This window comes from Biomphalaria glabrata, chromosome 15 (assembly GCF_947242115.1).
Source record: "Biomphalaria glabrata chromosome 15, xgBioGlab47.1, whole genome shotgun sequence".
Taxonomy (NCBI): domain Eukaryota; kingdom Metazoa; phylum Mollusca; class Gastropoda; family Planorbidae; genus Biomphalaria; species Biomphalaria glabrata.
Window position 1 is genome coordinate 3,897,831 of NC_074725.1, and position 17,744 is coordinate 3,915,574.

Here is a 17,744-nt window from a genome sequence, read left to right on the forward strand (position 1 = left end):
CAATAATTGGTCCAAAGACTGGGGCATGTCCATTAACACAAAAAAGACAACATATACCATATTCTCACTGTCAACAAAACAACAAACAATAAAATTAACATTAGATAAGGAAGCTTTAGAAAAAAATGACAGCCCTACTTATCTTGGAGTCACCTATGACCCGAGACTAACCTGGAAAAACCAAATAGATAAAACACAGAGTAAAGGCATCCAGAGACTATCCCTCTTGAAAAAATTAGCTGGCACAGATTGGGGAGCAAATCACAACATCCTGAAAAAGACCTATACCAGTTATGTAAGACCTGTACTAGAATATGGTGCCACAGCATGGGGCTCAGCAGCCCAAACCAACCTTAGAAAAATAGACAAGGTTCAAAATATTGGTCTAAGGATAATGACAGGAGCAATCAAAACAACACCCATAAGAGCTATGGAGGAAACCGCTGCCCTGATCTCTCTGGATGAAAGAAGAGAAATAAAAATCCTTTCCCAATTCACAAAATTGGAAACCTTGGAGAGGCACCCACTCAGAACAAAAATCCACAAAACTGGCACAAAAAACCGTCTCAAAAGGACCAATTTCATACAGGAATCTCTAAACCTAAAAAAGAAACACCAACTTGAAAAAATTACTCTGGAATCCTCGATACACTATAATGAATCTCCACCCTGGGACGAAAGCCCTCTTCCTACTATAAGGGACCATATTGAAAACATAAAAAGAAAATCTGATTACAGACCAACAGAGCTCAAGGAAATAGTGAACTGTTTTCTACATACCAATTACCCTAGCAATCAGTGGATCAGAGTTTACACGGATGGCTCATCCCATAAAGCCACCACAAATGGAGGAGCTGGAATACTTATCGAATGGCCAGATGGAGGAAAACTAGAAAAATCCTTTGCAACTGGAGAGCTCTCTGACAGTCACAGAGCAGAAAGGGAAGCACTAGCACTAGCTGCTACCATGCTAGCAAATCATCCAAGTTCCCCTCACAGTCAGATTGTCTTTCTAACAGACGCAAAAACAACCCTCCAAAGCCTGCAAAACTCTGATTCCCCTTATATTAAAAACCTCAGAACAGCACTCACAAAGCTCAACCACAACAGCAAAAAAACTGTCATTCAATGGATACCAGCTCACATACAACTAGCAGGAAATGAGAAGGCTGACACACTCGCCAAGAGTGGGAGAACAAACTCACAAGTAAACTCTGCTCTCTATCCAGAAGAAATGAAGAAATTAATTGTAGATAAAATAAATGAGAAATGGACGAGCTCCCATCCAAATCACAAGAAAGATGATGCTTACTATAAGCTATCCCGACAAGACCAGCGTCTAATCTTTCGACTCAGGACCGGACACAACAGAATGCGACAACACATGTTCCGGAAGCTCAAAATTGGAACCAGTGAAATCTGCCCATGTGGAGTATCACCAGAAAATGCCGACCACGTCCTCCAAAACTGCTCTCTCTACCAAGAGGCCCGTATAAGACATTGGCCCCAAATCACCCCAATAGAAAGAAAACTATATGGAGAGCTCCCTGATTTGGAAACCACTGCGCAGTTCATCTCATGTATTGGTCTAGTCATATGAACACTCCAACATAACAATGAGAACGATGAAGAAGAAGAAGAAGAAGACGATCGCCATAAATTGGAAGTTCTGAAAGGAGTGCCTTTACCGAGGAAGCCTTGACCTTCGCGATCAAGGCCGATCAGCAGACCTGTGACGTAATAATGAGAAAGATTTTTGTTGGTTAAATGGGCAGACACGCTTCACCTGAACTCATGCAGCTGGGGACGGGGGGAGGGGGGAGGTAAGGATCCGTCCCATTCATCAAATCGTAGGTCACGTGGAACCGTTTTCTACGTCATCGCTGACAGGAATGCTGTCCAGGAAAATATGTGCCAGTTGGAAATGAGCTTCGGGCGGCAGAGATTCTATTTGATACATCATTGATGATACATGATACGACAAACAAGAACGGTTCAGGGAACATTTTTACGGAGGATTTTTCCCCAGAAAATATTTTTTGTTTTCTATCCTTGACAAATAAATCCTTCATTTAATGACTCGCCTCGTTAAAGGAACTCTGCACCGTCCCACACTAGTTTACGTGTCAGACAACACATTTCCTGCTTTGGCAGTGGCGTAGCTGACGGAGGAGGCGAGAGAGAGGGAAGCGTGTCAGAGGCATAGACATGGTATGTGACTTTTGACTTGGCCTAGACTGAACATATGTTTGGTTAGTTTTTTTTCCCCCCAATGTTATGATCTGCGTAAGAGTTCCCTAGTTAGCTCTTTCCAAAACTAGTTGCTAGTTAGATTGAGTAACCTGGAAAGCCCTGTCTGTGAATGCCCTGTTGCGCTTTGGGCGCAGAGAAAAAGAAAATGGCATGCTGCCTTCCCCGTATACGCTCCAATCGCTGTAAACCAAACAACCTAAAGAATAATTCCGATATTATAAATAGAAACAAATAAATATTATATATATATATATATATATATATATATATACATTTGTCACTATGTCCCACCACTGCCCCAATTCAAGGGATGTAATTGAGTTAATTTTTTTGCCGACGATTCACTACTTGCGAAACAAAGTCACCTCCCTTTTAAGTTGAACCGTTTTACTCCCCCAAGAAACCTTACGCCTTACATTCTATGTGCAGCTAGACAATTTAAATATTAAATGTTTTTGTTTCTACTGCTCATCCTCGTGATTTTTTTTCCCAAAACTTTTATTAACTCTCTCCGTCTGGCAGGAGTCTGTCACACGTTTTTTTTTCTGCTGCTTCCCATTCTCGGATCAAGTTGAAACTTTGTACATTTATTTATTGTCGATGACAACACATAAATCAATCAAAAATTAACCAAGTAGTTAATTAATCAGTGCTAATTAATTAATTTTGTTTTACGTAGAAAAGAGGATATTAATCTTGCAGCATTGGGATAAATGGCAGCAATTAAACGTTTTTTTTTTCAATATATAACTTTAAAAAAAATTAATTATCATTTTGCAAGTTCTTCATTTGGAATTGTTCTGTGCTTTCTGACCTACTAAATATAGAAATATCGTAGTTTGTGCAGTTAGTGGCATGTGCTATTGGTTTCTTAGTTCATTCCATTCATGTGCTTCTATTTAATTCTCATCATCGTCTATAAATTAATTCAGAGTGAAATAAGTCTTTTATGACATTATCTTTAAGCCAAATATTTTTTATACAGTGATGTCACCGGGGGGGGGGGCGGGATAAGAAAGATCTAGTCTTCTAGATCTATATGAATATGTAAACAAGCTGAAAAAAATATTTTAAGTTAGGGATCTATCTAGAGTTCAGATCTGCACCTTTGTCTCAAGAATTGAGAACACAGATTCTACATTTAGATATAGAATTTAGATCAATCGAGCTGTATTATTGATCTCTAGACTCTAGACATATTCCATGTCCATGATGAATATTGAATGAATTACAGAAATGGGAATCAAATTGGAGCATGTCTTTCCACCCAGAAAAATGTCAGTTGTTAAGAGTAACAAAAAAACTAAAACAAATTAATTCCACTTATCTTATTCATGGCAAACCAGTAACACAGACTAAAAACGCAAAATACCTAGGTGTTATAATAAATGAAAAACTGTCATGGAATCCACATATTGATGAAACTACAAAAAAATCAAACAAAGCGTTAGGATTTATTAAAAGAAATTTCTATAAATCAAATAAGAACATAAAACTAAAATGTTATTTAACCTTGGTTAGGCCAATAATAGAATATGCATCCTCTGTTTGGGACCCCTCAACTCAAGAAAACATTAAGAAACTAGAACAGACACAAAATAGAGCAGTACGATTCATAACAAACGAATATTCACATTTGACTAGAGTAACACCTTTAGTAAAATCACTAAATTTAGAAAGTCTTCAGGACAGAAGGCTCAAAAGTAAAGTAGCAATAATGCATAAAACACTGAACCATAATCTTCAAATACAAAAACAAAATTTTATAAAATACTCTGAAAGACACAAAGATAAAGGCACATTCCTCGTCCCATATGCTAGGACAAATTTGTACAAATACTCCTTCTTCCCTAGTGCTATTAGAGCATGGAATGGATTGCCTGAGCTAGCCAGGAAAACCAGTGACTTGGCAGAATTTAAGTCATTGGTTAATATGCATGACTAAATGCATGACGCGTAGGACGTAATCATCTTCTTTTTTGAAGTAACGTCTGTATTATATAAGATAAGATAAGATGTATAGAAGTGATTGTACCGATATAAAATGGACTATAGAATATTAAAAAAAAACAAATCACAGACCTATATACAAACCTAGCCTACGCTTCCTCATTCAAGGGATATCACTCATAAGAAATCGAGATTAGTAGCTGTTTATCCGTTTAGATAGAATCTATCATATCGAACTATCCATAGATCCAGAGATCTATTAGATTCTAAATCCATCGAAAATGTCAACACCGGCCAAAAGTTCCCCTAAAGATGCACAAGTTATGTCTGCTATACTAAAAGACATGGGAGTTCTGGAGTCCGAACCACGGCTTATTAATCAAATGCTGGAATTTACATATCGTGAGTCTTGACTTGACTCTTGTTGATTATTGATACTTTGAGTGAGTCAAGTTGAGTCAGTTCCCAACTTGAACTTCAAGCTTAAAAATTAAAATACTTTTAATTTAAAATTTAAATAAATTTTATGGATCTATGATTCTATCACTTTAGAATACTTGGGAATTAGCCTCGGCTCTCTACAAGTACTACAAGGAGACATTTTTATTTTATGTATTTTGTGAACCAAAATGATTGGTTAGGTTTAATTTAATAGTAAACCGGTTTAACATTAAAAAAAAAATGAAAGCATATTCCTTTTCTTCAACAAGTGGACAATAAAATTAGCTTCCTATGTATACTATTAAGCTACTCATTGTTAAGATTTTATTTAAAAATAAATTGGTTCACTTCGTTTCTCTATACTGAATGCGGTTTTTGTGTTTTCCTTTTCATTATGTTATTATAAATATATTGAATCAGCTAGGTTATATTTACATATTGAACAAATCATTGCAAATTATTTTGATAGAAAAAATGGAGTTTTTGGGATGAACAAAACTTTGCAAGGGTTAGGGATAGGTTATTTTATTTTAAAATCTAACATGTTTACACTTTATTTCAAACGAAAATGAATTGGATTTAAAATTGTAATTAAAAAATTCTTTTAATTAATTTAAACTAAGTATGGAAAAACAAAATATTTTTAAAATTCATTAAAAAATTGATATACTGAAAGAATTAACCTTAGGACTCTACTTTTAATCCTAAATATTGACAAACCACAAACCTAAACATTATAAAATGCACTAAGAAATTGTATTATTTTAAAAATATTTTGGGTCCCTTGAAATAAGCTAAAAAGCGGAACCGCCATGAAATAAACTAAAAAGTGGAACTATTAAAAAAACACAATGTTTTTTTTTTTTTTTTTTTTAAAGTCTTGGTACCTCATCCTATTTACAACTAAACAAAGAACATTCCCTTTCACATGTGGAAAATAAAAAGTTTAACATTATAAAGATAGTAAAAGTAATGTTGTACTCCATGTTACTTGATGATTGTAACTCCACACTCGCCAGCGCTAGCATAGCTACTCATTGATAGTAACATCCCACTGAAAGATTTCAATAATCCCAATAAAATGCACAAATTGTAAGACAAATTTCCTTATGGAAAATATATATTACTATTATTATATGTTTTATTATTATTAACTATTTATTTTTTTGATTTCCCTAAAAGGTTATGTAACTGATGTCTTGGAGGATGCTAAAGTGTATTCAAACCATGCCAACAGGAAGTCAGTTGATACAGAGGATGTTAGGTTAGCCGTTCAGATGAAAATGGACCATTCATTCACTACACCTCCACCTAGAGATGTATGAACCTAGTGTTTTGTTTATTTCTTATTTACATTAATTTAGCTGCCCTTTATGATGTGAAAAAAAAAGAAATAATGACTGAACGTGTTAGCTTAAAGATAGTATTAGAAATAAAGGGGGGGAGGGGGGAGGTTAGGGCGGGGAGACGAAAGGCCCAGGAGAGATCTGAATGGAAGGATGTGTTGAAGCAGGCCAGAGCCCTCCATGGGCTGTAGCACCACTGGGATGGATGGATGGGGGAGGGGGGGGGGAGTGAATAGTTAAAATGATGTGAAGAAAAAAAACGCAGGTTAGGATCAGGACACTTAGCAGTTAAAGATAGCTAGTATTAGTCGGAGAAAGTTAATGTGGCACATTCTTTAAACTATGTGCGCAGAAACATGAAATTTCGTTACCTGTCCTTGGACATTTGGGTCTTAAAATCCTAAGTTAAGAATGATTCACCACAAAATGAGAAATATATTTAACAATGGTTTCCTAAATAGAAAAACTCTTAGCTAATGACTCAAAACCCATCGGTTCCAAATCTTACTTCCACTTAAATGTTAACCTAGTTTATGTTAAATTATGTAAAGGTCCTTCTTTCTTTGCACGCTGGACTGTCGTTTGGATTTATAGATTTATTTTATTTCATCACTTTCACATGGATTTGTCACTTTCTTATTTCTTCAGCTGTTGATGGAAATTGCCAGACAAAAGAACTGCCAGCCTCTACCACTAGTAAAGTCTTACATAGGACCCAGGCTGCCACCAGATAGATATTGTCTCACTGCCCCTAACTACAAGTTGAAAACAATTAAAAAGGTGAGACAAGCATATCATAATGTCATGGGTAACAAAGAATTAGGAAAGCTATTTTTGATAACAACATGACTTTAGTTTATCCACATCATTTTTTACTTGAAGTTCAGAGTGCATCAATGTACAGTCTTGTCCACTTTGTAGAAGGTGTCAATTATCAGGTTTCACATCATTATTGCTACAAATGTTTTTAATAAATAATAAAAAAGAAAAACAATTTTATACCTTTCATAGAAAATCCACTATTGTAAGTCAACTATTGCATCCAAGCGATTCTCCATAAACCCTTGACAGAACAATATGAAAAGTCAAGAACTTGACAACTTGAGTTTTGATATAAGAAGACATTTTAATAAGTGAAATAAATAATGAAAAATAAACAATTAAATACAGGTACTTAATAAAAAATGTTTTTATAATGTTTTACATGTTTCGGATGTTCCTTCAGAGTTGAAGATAGTTTACTTCCTAGTCCAAACCTCCCGCTGGACGACGGGGGATGGGAGCGGGCAGGGTTTGAACCCTCGACCGTCGATAAATCCGAACGACAGTCCAGCGCTCAAACCGCACGACCAGGCAGCCATCCAATAATTGGCAGATGTCAATGTCTGAACATAACAGCTATACACAACTTGTACTTGAATCTCATTCTCACCTTAACTCAGCTGGTCCTAAGTACACAGGTCTGTGTCACATGTGGCGGTTGATTACACATAGGGCTACACTGACCAGCGTCACAGTTTAGTTACAACAATTTGGAATAACTTTTGCACATGTACATGTTCTTTTGACACATACGCCTCAACTGATCAGATTTGTCCTCAGGGCTCTAAACCATATATTTGAGATGTATATTGCTATTCATAAGCTGTTAAAATTTTTGTAAGGAGTTACCTAAGCAGTGCTTTAATCATATGGAACTCATAAACTGTGTATTTGTCTTCAATTTATCAGCTTTTAAACTGTTTACTTTGCTAGTTATTTGGTTGTTTAAGTTGGACGCTGAACACTTAGGCTATAAGATGAGTTGAGTGTAAATGCTACATAAAACTGATGGGTATCAGATGTCAGGAAAAGAAAACGAGTTTGTACTTTCATAAGTCAACATTCCAACTAGCAAAGAGGAGGAATTCTTCTAGAAACGAAAGCTGAAATAACTCACTGTAAAAAAAAAATCATCCTTCTTGGTCCAGTGCCTAGGAGGGAGCATGAAGAAAGGGTCATCCAAAGAAAAGCTGGCTGAAGAGTGTGAAAGAATGGACCGGCCACTCTCTTGACAGTCTGTTAAGAACAGCTGTTGACTGGGAAGAAAGAAGGAATTTGACACATTATGACACTTGCCTAATGATGATGAGGAGGATTACACAGCTGGCATTGTCTCATTTTTTTTATCCAGTTTATAAATAAATAGACTCAGTTCTTTGAAGCTCATGCACCTTTATTGACCTTAATGTATTTACAATTAATAATAGTCATTTTATAAATATAGCTCGGTAGCTCTAAACAAATCTACAGTTAGTTAAAACCTAATAGACATAAAACCCAACTAACGTTATTGTGTCACGGTTGACCACACAAAGTAACAGTGTCACAACAGTTATCTTCATGGACTATTTTTCAGCTTCTGTTTCTATACAATCAGATGTTATCTTTAAAATGTCTGAATTCGCATTTAGTTTCTATATGTTTGTATTTGAGCTTAGTTACTACCCACTCGTATTTGAGTCAAGACTCTGCATCAGTATTTTTATATCTGTTGCATATTTAAGGCTCTGTTTTGGCGTGCTTAATTTCATTATCTTAAAATCTTTGTATTTGTATGTGCTCAATCTCTACAGCTGAATTAGTGTGTGTTTAAACTCTACTACATTTAATGTTTATGTGTATTGACTGATTAACATGTCATATAAGTAATAAAAAAATAATAATCGCTGTGCAGTAATGCTTGATAAAGTTTATTGTTACTGCAATTTTATTTTCTCATGCCTGCGTTTTTGTATCCATGTAAAACATAATCTAAATATGGCATACATTATCAACAAAGAGATAACGACTACAAGTGTGACAAAGGCCATGACATCTAGCAAAAGAAACTGGTAGAACGGCATTTCTTGACCTGGTGATCTCATGTAATCTCCACCATATCTCATGACATGGTCAAACCAGTAAGCTGCTTCCTTGCTGGGGACTTTGTAAAGTTCTTTGAATAACATGGATGCTTTCTGAATGTTGTTTCTATATTTAGGATCATAAGCCACTCGTTGGATAAGTTGTGCTAGCTCCTCACTAGTTATGTCCCTTATGTCTGCATCAAGTCCAAATTCTTTGGTGACAATGCGTTTCGAATTGTAAAATTGGTCACCGTATATAGGTAGGCAGAGTATGGGAACACCCTGATACAAAGACTCATACTGTCCATTTTTACCACAATGGGATACGAATACTTTAGTTTTGGGATGACCCAGAAGGTCATTTTGTGGGATCCATTCTGATGTGAGAACATTTGGAGGTACTGGAGATGTCATATTGTCTCTCTTCCATATGACTGATAAGTCGAGTTGCGTAAAGGCTGACATCATTTTATCCAGTATGCTTGCAGGTACTTTATGATCACTAGCACCAAATGTTACCACAGCTAGGCCCTTAGGGGACTCATTCACAAATGTTTTAAACTGCCCCTGCAGAGCTCTAGGCTCTGTGGCAGAAGAGCCACCAATAAGTTTGGTATTTACCATCATTGGCCGTGGATAGTCCAGAATGGAGTCTGTCTCCGCAATAAAGACTTCCGCTCTACGTAGTATATTATAAACAGACAGCTGTGGCTTGTGTGGTGCAAAGCTAGCCACCAGACTGTCGTCCGTCAATGGATCAATGGTAAGTCTAGCAAGACACATAAGGGTAGATTCTACTCTTTCTAAAAATGTCATCCTGTTAGTAAAACTTGCATGAGGGAAGGGCTCCACTGCTGGACTGAAAGGGGTCCTTGTGAGAATCATGTCATGGAAGGTTCCTAATAAAGCAAATGGAGTGCCCATCGCATAAGGCAGGACAACCATGTTGAGGACTAACACAGTCGATTCCAGAATAAACAAGTCAGGGTTCAGGCTTTTGTACTTCTCAATAAAGACATTGTCTGACATTACCTCTGTAACAAAATGTCTGATGTGGTCAGCTAAAGGCTTCAAACTGGACATACCCAAGCCCACTGTTTCTCTCTTCCAAAACTTCTCTACTAGGTTGGTGCTCAGAAGCAACGTTTGTTCCACATTACCCAGGTTCTGCCCATAGATCAGAAAATGAACCCGGTCACTCTCCCTGACCAGTCCTTCTTTTGCAGAGTGCTCCGTCAGGCAGATGTGAACACTGTGGCCGAGTTCTGCTAGCGCCATTGCAATTTTAGAGTGGTAAAGGACATAGCTCCTGGTGGGGATTGGAAACATAATCACAGTTTTGCCGTAGCAGCAGTTTCCAGTGATGACCACACAAATGGCCAGTAAATATACGTCCAAGGAAACAATGTCCTTCATTCTTTGACTTGATTGTTCTGTGTACAGCTATAAATTAAAATGTCAAGGACAAATGCTTGTAACAGAATCTGAAATTAAAATTCATTCACAATTTGGTGTCTCTGGTATATGAACAAATATTAACGTTGAAATGATGAGATAATTAGAATAATATGCATTAATTGCTTAGCAGATTAGTATTTGGGAAACATATATGTACATACTTACATTTAATTAAAATTCAATACAATTTCAGAACTAAAATGAATGCTAGTCATAGAATTGAAATGGTGTTTTATTTTTAAAAGAAGCAACAGAAAACTTACTTTACACTACAGGAATGTATTTATCAGTTCATGTGACTACTTCACTTTACAGTTGCTTATGTACTGGTCTTTGCCTAAAGTAATGAAGACATATGACTGTTTAGGACTTGTAGACCAATAGCTATAGAACTGGCAGGTGGGTGGGTGGGGAGGGAATCTAGACCAGAGTATATGACTGAAGTGTCTCTGGGGGACATGTCCCTATTTAATCACCTCAAAGTTCTAGGGGACTTAGAGATGTCTCAGAGGGCTAAGTTCTGGAGGAAACATTTGTGTCTGAATGACAGTTAATTTGTTGTTGTTATTGTTTGTATATATTCACACCAGTATGTTATTTTGTTGTAAAACTTATATAATATATATATATATATATATATATATATATATATATATATATATATATATATAATATCTTTTTTTATCTTATCTTATATAATACAGACGTTACTTCAAAAAAGATGATTAGGTCCTACGCATCATGCATTTAGTCATGCATATTAACCAATGACTTAAATTCAGCCAAGTCACTGGTTTTCCTGGCTAGCTCAGGCAACCCATTCCATGCTCTAATAGCACTAGGGAAGAAGGAGTGTTTGTACAAATTTGTCCTAGCATATGGGACGAGGAATGTGCCTTTATCTTTGTGTCGTTCAGAGTATTTTATTAAATTTTGTTTTTGTATTTGAAGATTATGGTTCAGTGTTTTATGTATGATTGCTACTTTACTTTTGAGCCTTCTGTCCTGAAGGCTTTCTAAATTTAGTGATTTTACTAAAGGTGTTACTCTAGTCAAATGTGAATATTCATTTGTTATGAATCTCACTGCTCTATTTTGTGTCTGTTCCAGTTTTTTAATGTTTTCTTGAGTTGAGGGGTCCCAAACGGAGGATGCATATTCTATTATTTTTGTTGTTGTTGTCAGCCAATGGGAAGCTAATGTTTAATCATTGCAGACATACGTATTAAGTGTTGTTCTTCTGCCTAGTAGGTTTCAGTTCAGTTCATATGGTTTTTGATTTTGTTTTCTCTGCTCCCTAAGACCGACTGCTTACCTACTTTTAGACCGAAACCGAAAATATAAAGCCCTTTTCCTCATTTGCAGATCTTCTGCCTCTTGGCATATTGTAAGAATTCATGGTACACTACAAATATATATATATGGATCCTTCTGTCTCTGAAGACAATGGATGTGCCCAGATGAGTCACTGGTTTTGGTTTCATTTTGAGACGAGGCAGAACCTGGTGTGACAAGTCATTACAAATATGTTAAGATGTATTTATTAAGAAGATGATCAAAAGTTATAGGACAGAAAGTGACAGTGACACCTGTGAGTGTTTTCTTTCTTGACTCAGCTCAACAGTTCTGTTCATTGCCACTTATGCTTGAGATAAAGTTGGTCTAGTGGATTTAAATTCTTTTTATTGTAATAACTCTCCCCCTGCAGTGGTGCTTGCAGTGTGCTTCCCCCTGCAGTGGTGCTTGCAGTGTGCTCTATTCAACACTGGACAAAGACATGACTGTTTAGAGATAGAGTGTACATATTGCTAAAGCAACAAGAGGGAAATAAGAGTCTGGAACAAGAGAAAGAAAGAGGCTTTGTTCCTTTTTGATAACCTGGCCAGTGGACCAACACTGAGAAATGTGTTGGTGCTGCACAGTCAAACTGAGAACCAGACTGTGTGTGAACCCAAGGCTTGACATCTTTCTTCATTATTATAAAACTAAGAACCAGACTATGTGTGAACCCAAGGCTTGACATCTTTCTTCATTATTATTAAGCATCACTTGTCTTTTCTAATGGAATTGTCTCCCTTAAAGCTATTCCAATATGATCCGTGGTTAAAAATTGGGAAAGATCAAGTGGACAGGAAGAGCTTGAGATCAACAAATTTTATTATGATTGTGCTTTAGTAGCTTGGAAAGATTCACTTAGAAAGTAATTTTTGCTCTTGTAAATTATTCTCTAATGTTATTTTTAGTCTATCATGCTGTATTCTTTTTTGTCTTCAGCCAAGAAGTGTCCAGTATGGTTTACCTGTGAATCCTAGAATAGGTGTCAACACACAAGGTAGATGAGTTTTGTCAGAACATTTTTTTTTGCACTAAGAAACACTGCAGTTAATTTCACACATCCAAATATTCTTGCAATATTCTTTACACACATCCAAATATTCTTGCAATATTCTTTACACACTTCCAAATATTCTTGCAATATTCTTTACACATTTCCAAATATTCTTTCAATATTCTTTACACACATCCAAATATTCTAAAACTTACTGGTTTAGGTTCCACTTACTTGCCTTTGCCCCTTCTCTTGTTAGTGAGAACAGTTCCATAGGAATCAATATCTGAGCCACACGTGCAGGCCAGGAGTTGGACTGGTTGTCAGAGGCTATTTGAGACCCATGCCATTAGGAAGCATTTTATAGGTAGTGGAGTGCTTACATCCATTACCACTTCTGGCAATAACAACCTTGCGGAACCCATTTAATATTCTTTACACACATCCAAGTATTCTTGCAATATTCTTTACACACATCCAAATTATTATGCAAACTACATTCTTTACACACATCCAAATATTCCTGCAAAACTACATTCTTTACATTGGAGCAATTGTCAATACTTATTCATTTATGCTTTCTTTTCAGTCAAGACATACACAGGTCCCACATTGGCTGTTGTTACGAAGACCTTGACTCAGCCCACTGTGACTATACTTAACAAGCCACAAACTGTTCCCAAACCAACAATCAGAGTAAATCCTGGTCTCGGTAAGTAGCCTAAGCATTCTGTGAAATTTATTTTCCTATCCCACTGTCAGAACTGTCAACTTTACATACTTCTATAGAAAGATTCCAATGACCTATTATTATGTTAGCTATTTGTTTAGTAAGTTGTATATTGTCTGTTGGGTAATGTTTTTATCATTACCAAGTAGTCACATCACATACCAAAAAAGTTAAGCAAAAATACAAAATACCTAAAAATGTATTGAAAATATTTTTTTTACATATTTTATTTATTTGAATGCTATAAATTATTAGGTAAGAAAATGTAAGCTTTAGAAAATGATATTAAAGAACAGACCTTTGCATACAGCAACAGATAGTTACTATAGGATCAAGCTTTTGTTTGAGCATGAGTTGTCACAACATTGAGACCATTGATTTAGTGTTTTTAAAAACAAAAACAAAAATGAACTTTTGAAAACAAAAAATACCAAAAAACTGGGATTAAATGGGATTAGAAAAAAAATAATTCTATGGCTAAAACTAATCAAATTGACTGTGATGGTTTAAGTTAACATTTTTCAACCCATATCTAATGCCTTAGGTTAATGAGATGATCCACACTTTCTTCATGACTGAAAGAAGCCATATGTTGATTTAGGAGACTTGATAAAGAGTCTGACTTTAAAAAAAAAATAAGTCTTGTGAATTGTCAGTTAAGCAAATACAAAATACAAGTAGTTGTTTTTTTTCAAGTTTGGTTCTATACAATAGTCTCTTTCTTGGCTTGGAATCCTGATAACTGCCTAAAGCAGAGTGTTGATGATTGTTCGTTGGCTTGTTGCTCCAAACAGCAAGTAAAACTAATCTGATGTAGGCATATTATATCTTTGATAAATAAACTTTAAATAACTTGAACCAACTTCTCTTCTGAACAAAAGCTCAATGTAAATTTTATTACAATATTCACAGATTTAACTTGAAATGAGATGAAGATCTAATAGTAATGAAATAAACTGATATTTAAACAAAAACTCACTACGAAACATGTCTTTACTCTTTACTAGTTCAATTGACGTTCTTAACATGATTATGACAAACCCTGTCTCCTGTCGTGATTTCATCATTCTCCAAGACCAAAAATGAATGCTCCCTTTCTTCATCATCCACACACACACTCCATAACACAGAGCCAATGACATTAAATAAGATCAATGACTGGATAGTACTTTTTGATATTTAGCCAGAGCCGAATATTGCTGAATATTAAAATATGATATTCAGCCGGAGCCAGAGCCAAATACCTACATGCCTTGTGTTGAACATTTGCAAAACTTAAATAACATACCTATTAATTTTTTTTTTCCTTTTATGTATCTTATTGTTTTAAACTCTGTTACTGATTGATGAATTAAAGCTTAACAGTATGTATAAACAGATAGGCCTAATTAACTAATCTGAGTAGCATGACTGTGTGTGTGTCTATGTACGAGGCCACCAACTGTAAAGGGTGTGTGTGGGAAGGTCAATGTAAAATATGTACGTATATATTTAACTAGTTACTAATGTAAATCTCTCAAAAGTAAAATCTGGCTTGTATAGTGGGTGGATGTATGTATTCATGAATTTCAGACCAACAACTGATCATCAGGCTTGTAATTTTAAGTCCAGGGACCGTTTCTGGCTTCAAGGACTTATTAATACTGAAAGTAGCTGTTTGTTAATAGTTGAAATCTGAAGCGTTGTAGGTCAATATTTATTGTTTTAGATTAATTCTTTGCGGCAAACGATATTTTATTAGCAGCGGGAACATCAATTATACCTATTTATAGTTTGAACCTTAGATGGTGCCGAAAGCATAGATTTAATTGTTGTCTGTAGGCCTATTATTGATATCTGTGTTTAGATCTACAGTTGTATAGAACTAAGAGCATTAGGAAAACCAACTTTAGAAGAAAAAATTTCATCCACATCCTACCTACCAAAAACATAAGTAGACTGTGTGTTCGACTGATTTTAACAACCTGGTCAGATAGATGTAGTGGGCCTACACATGTAGTCAAAGTGTAGTGTGTATAGTTGATGGTGTTTTTTTTCCTTGGGTATACGCAATAGTGTTGAGTGGTCAGGCAAAAAAGATAACACATTGGCATGGTCAGTCAAGCATGTAGAAAGCGAAAAAATCTAATTTTTTAAATCACATGCAGGCAGTTTTTTAAAGAGAAAAAGCTATTTAGTATGCATTATAAATTAGACCTAATTTAAAATGAATAGTAATCTTGTAAACTGCATTTTCTTACATTTGTTGTTGTGGTACTATAAAATTAGTTAGTTTTTTTTATGCAATGTATCTTTGGAAAGTGAATAATAAAAAAAAAATATTAAAAAAAAAGAGATTGAGCCTTTTCAAAACAATTACATCAATTATAAGACTTCAGTTAGGCCAGGGGAGGCACGGTAGCTGAACGGTAAAGCGCTTGGCTTCTGAACCAGGGTCCCGGGTTCAAATCCTGGCGAAGACTAGGATTTTCAACTTTGGAATCTTTGGGCGCCTCTGAGTCCACCCAGCTCTAATGGGTACCTGACATCAGTTGGGGAAAAGTAAAGGCGGTTGGTCGTTGTGCTGGCTACATGACACCCTTGTTAACCATAGGCCACAAAAACAGATGAACTTTACATCATCTGCCCTATAGACCACAAGGTCTGAAAAGGGAACTAGTTAGGCCAGGTTCACATCTAACTTTGCATTCACTTGCACCTATCCTTTGATCTGCTGCACCGTTGGGGCACTACACAAGTTCTGTCAACCTTCTTTCTCCATTCTTATCTCTCATTTGTCTTTGATATAATTTCATTTGGATGTTCTTTCTGAAAATATTGAAACCTGCCTGGGTGGACCACTTTGGGGGCCGATTTTGAGTTTGTGTTTCCACACAAACTTTCTTTGTAACCTTGTTAGTGTTTGTTTCTGTACAGATATTGTACAAATATAAGTGAATGTTTGAATCTTTTTTTTTTCCCATTAGCTGGTATCGGAGCATCTGGCCTTAGCCGCATCATTAGTACCAGCAATATCAACTTGAGTCAGCCAAGTACCACAACCACATTGACTTCGTTGACCACACCATCAGTAACACCATCCCCATCTGCGACAGTCACTGTTAACCCACTTAAGAGGAAGCTGGATGAAGATGACTATGACAACATATGATATGTATGTCTATTTATACCAAAACAATGCCACTCAAGCATACTGGATTATTTTAATGGAAGGCAGTTAAAGGAAGTTTTTATTTTTTGAAAATGCATGTCATGAGGAAACTTGTGTTAGATTGTTACGGATTATAAATGTTATTCTTGTGTGATTAAATTTCATGCTGTTTATGGTCGTTATATTTCAGTTGACTGCTATAAGATGTATTTGACTGTAAATTTATAATATGAGATGTTTAATGGAAGGTATCATTTATAATTGATTAAATATGGTTTCTTTTTTAAAAGTGGAAACAAAAAATAATCATAAAAGAATGTAACAACTGGAATATTTCTCTGTGCATTTGTAGCACACTTGAAGGCATACATTTTACACTATTTTCTTCTTATCTTTTTGCCTTGATTATACCAAATGGTTTGTAATCTATGAGCTATCATTTTCCCTTTCAGACCTTGCAACTTATAGGGCTGATGATTTGTTTGATCATTTGTTTATGTGGCACACAATAAACAAGGGTATAATGTGGCCAACAGAGTGACCAGCTGCCTTTTGTTTTCCCCAAACTAATGCCAGGTAGCCATTAGAGTTGGGTGGACTGAGAGGCGCCCTAAAGGTTCCAAAAATAAAAATCCTAGGATTCAAACACTGAACTATTGTGGAAAAATTTGACTTCCTTGGTCATGGAACCTTGCCTTTTCCTAGCCCTCCAAGTTTAGAGAGTTTATTATTCTGTCTCTTGCTGAGCTAAATGACCATATTATGTATTAGTATGAGTAATGATTTGTCTGACCCACATGTAATTGTTTCTTGTGTATATTTAAATATATAATATACATAGAGTGATAGAGACCAAAGTAAATATGAACAGTTGTACTACTAATAAAACTTGTTGCTGTAAGTTGAAATTTTTTTTTTCTTTATTTTGTTGATGTTCCTCCAGTTGAATTTGCTGTGTATCAAGTGAGTGAATGAAAAAAGTCTTTTTTTTCGGTTACTATTTGTAAAATGTTTCCCTTTCAGACCTTCCGATCTATGGGCAGATGATCTTAAGGTCATCTGTTTCTGTGGCCAGGGGTTAACAAGCAGGGTGTCATGTGGCAAGCACAACCACCAACTGCCTTTACTTTCCCCAACTAAAGAGTTGGGTGGATTTAGGTGCACCCTAAAAATCCAGAAATTCAAAATCCCGGTCTTC

At 35.8% G+C, this 17,744-nt stretch overlaps 2 protein-coding genes across 3 annotated transcripts; one reads left to right on the forward strand and one right to left on the reverse strand.

Annotated features, from left to right (window-relative positions):
* Positions 1–4,371: 4,371 nt before the first annotated feature.
* Positions 4,372–17,454, forward strand: LOC106060996 (transcription initiation factor TFIID subunit 9-like). The gene is made up of 6 exons (XM_013219040.2): positions 4,372–4,605; positions 5,827–5,963; positions 6,639–6,770; positions 12,611–12,668; positions 13,255–13,377; positions 16,362–17,454. Exons 1-6 carry the CDS (start codon positions 4,485–4,487, stop codon positions 16,544–16,546), a joined length of 756 nt encoding a protein of 251 aa, XP_013074494.2. The 5' UTR covers positions 4,372–4,484; the 3' UTR covers positions 16,547–17,454.
* On the reverse strand, positions 7,109–10,723 carry LOC129923134 (UDP-glycosyltransferase UGT5-like). 2 transcript variants are annotated; one of them, XM_056012867.1, is made up of 2 exons: positions 10,502–10,604; positions 7,109–10,362 (listed from the first exon to the last, which is right to left on the reverse strand). In XM_056012867.1, exon 2 carries the CDS (start codon positions 10,292–10,294, stop codon positions 8,729–8,731), a length of 1,566 nt encoding a protein of 521 aa, XP_055868842.1. In that variant the 5' UTR covers positions 10,295–10,362; positions 10,502–10,604; the 3' UTR covers positions 7,109–8,728. The 2 variants fall into 2 exon arrangements, with proteins under 2 accessions (XP_055868842.1, XP_055868841.1); XM_056012866.1 differs by having other exon boundaries at positions 7,110–10,362; positions 10,600–10,723.
* Positions 17,455–17,744: the final 290 nt, after the last annotated feature.

What these genes read in the sequence shown, in the direction of transcription:
- LOC106060996 (XM_013219040.2), top strand. Translation starts at nt 4,485, where the DNA reads ATGTCAACACCGGCCAAAAGTTCCCCTAAAGATGCACAAGTTATGTCT. An exon ending in AATGCTGGAATTTACATATC is followed by an intron (nt 4,606 to 5,826) that starts GTGAGTCTTGAC and finishes TTTCCCTAAAAG; the next exon opens with GTTATGTAACTGATGTCTTG. An exon ending in CTACACCTCCACCTAGAGAT is followed by an intron (nt 5,964 to 6,638) that starts GTATGAACCTAG and finishes TTATTTCTTCAG; the next exon opens with CTGTTGATGGAAATTGCCAG.
- LOC129923134 (XM_056012867.1), bottom strand. Translation starts at nt 10,294, where the DNA reads ATGAAGGACATTGTTTCCTTGGACGTATATTTACTGGCCATTTGTGTG.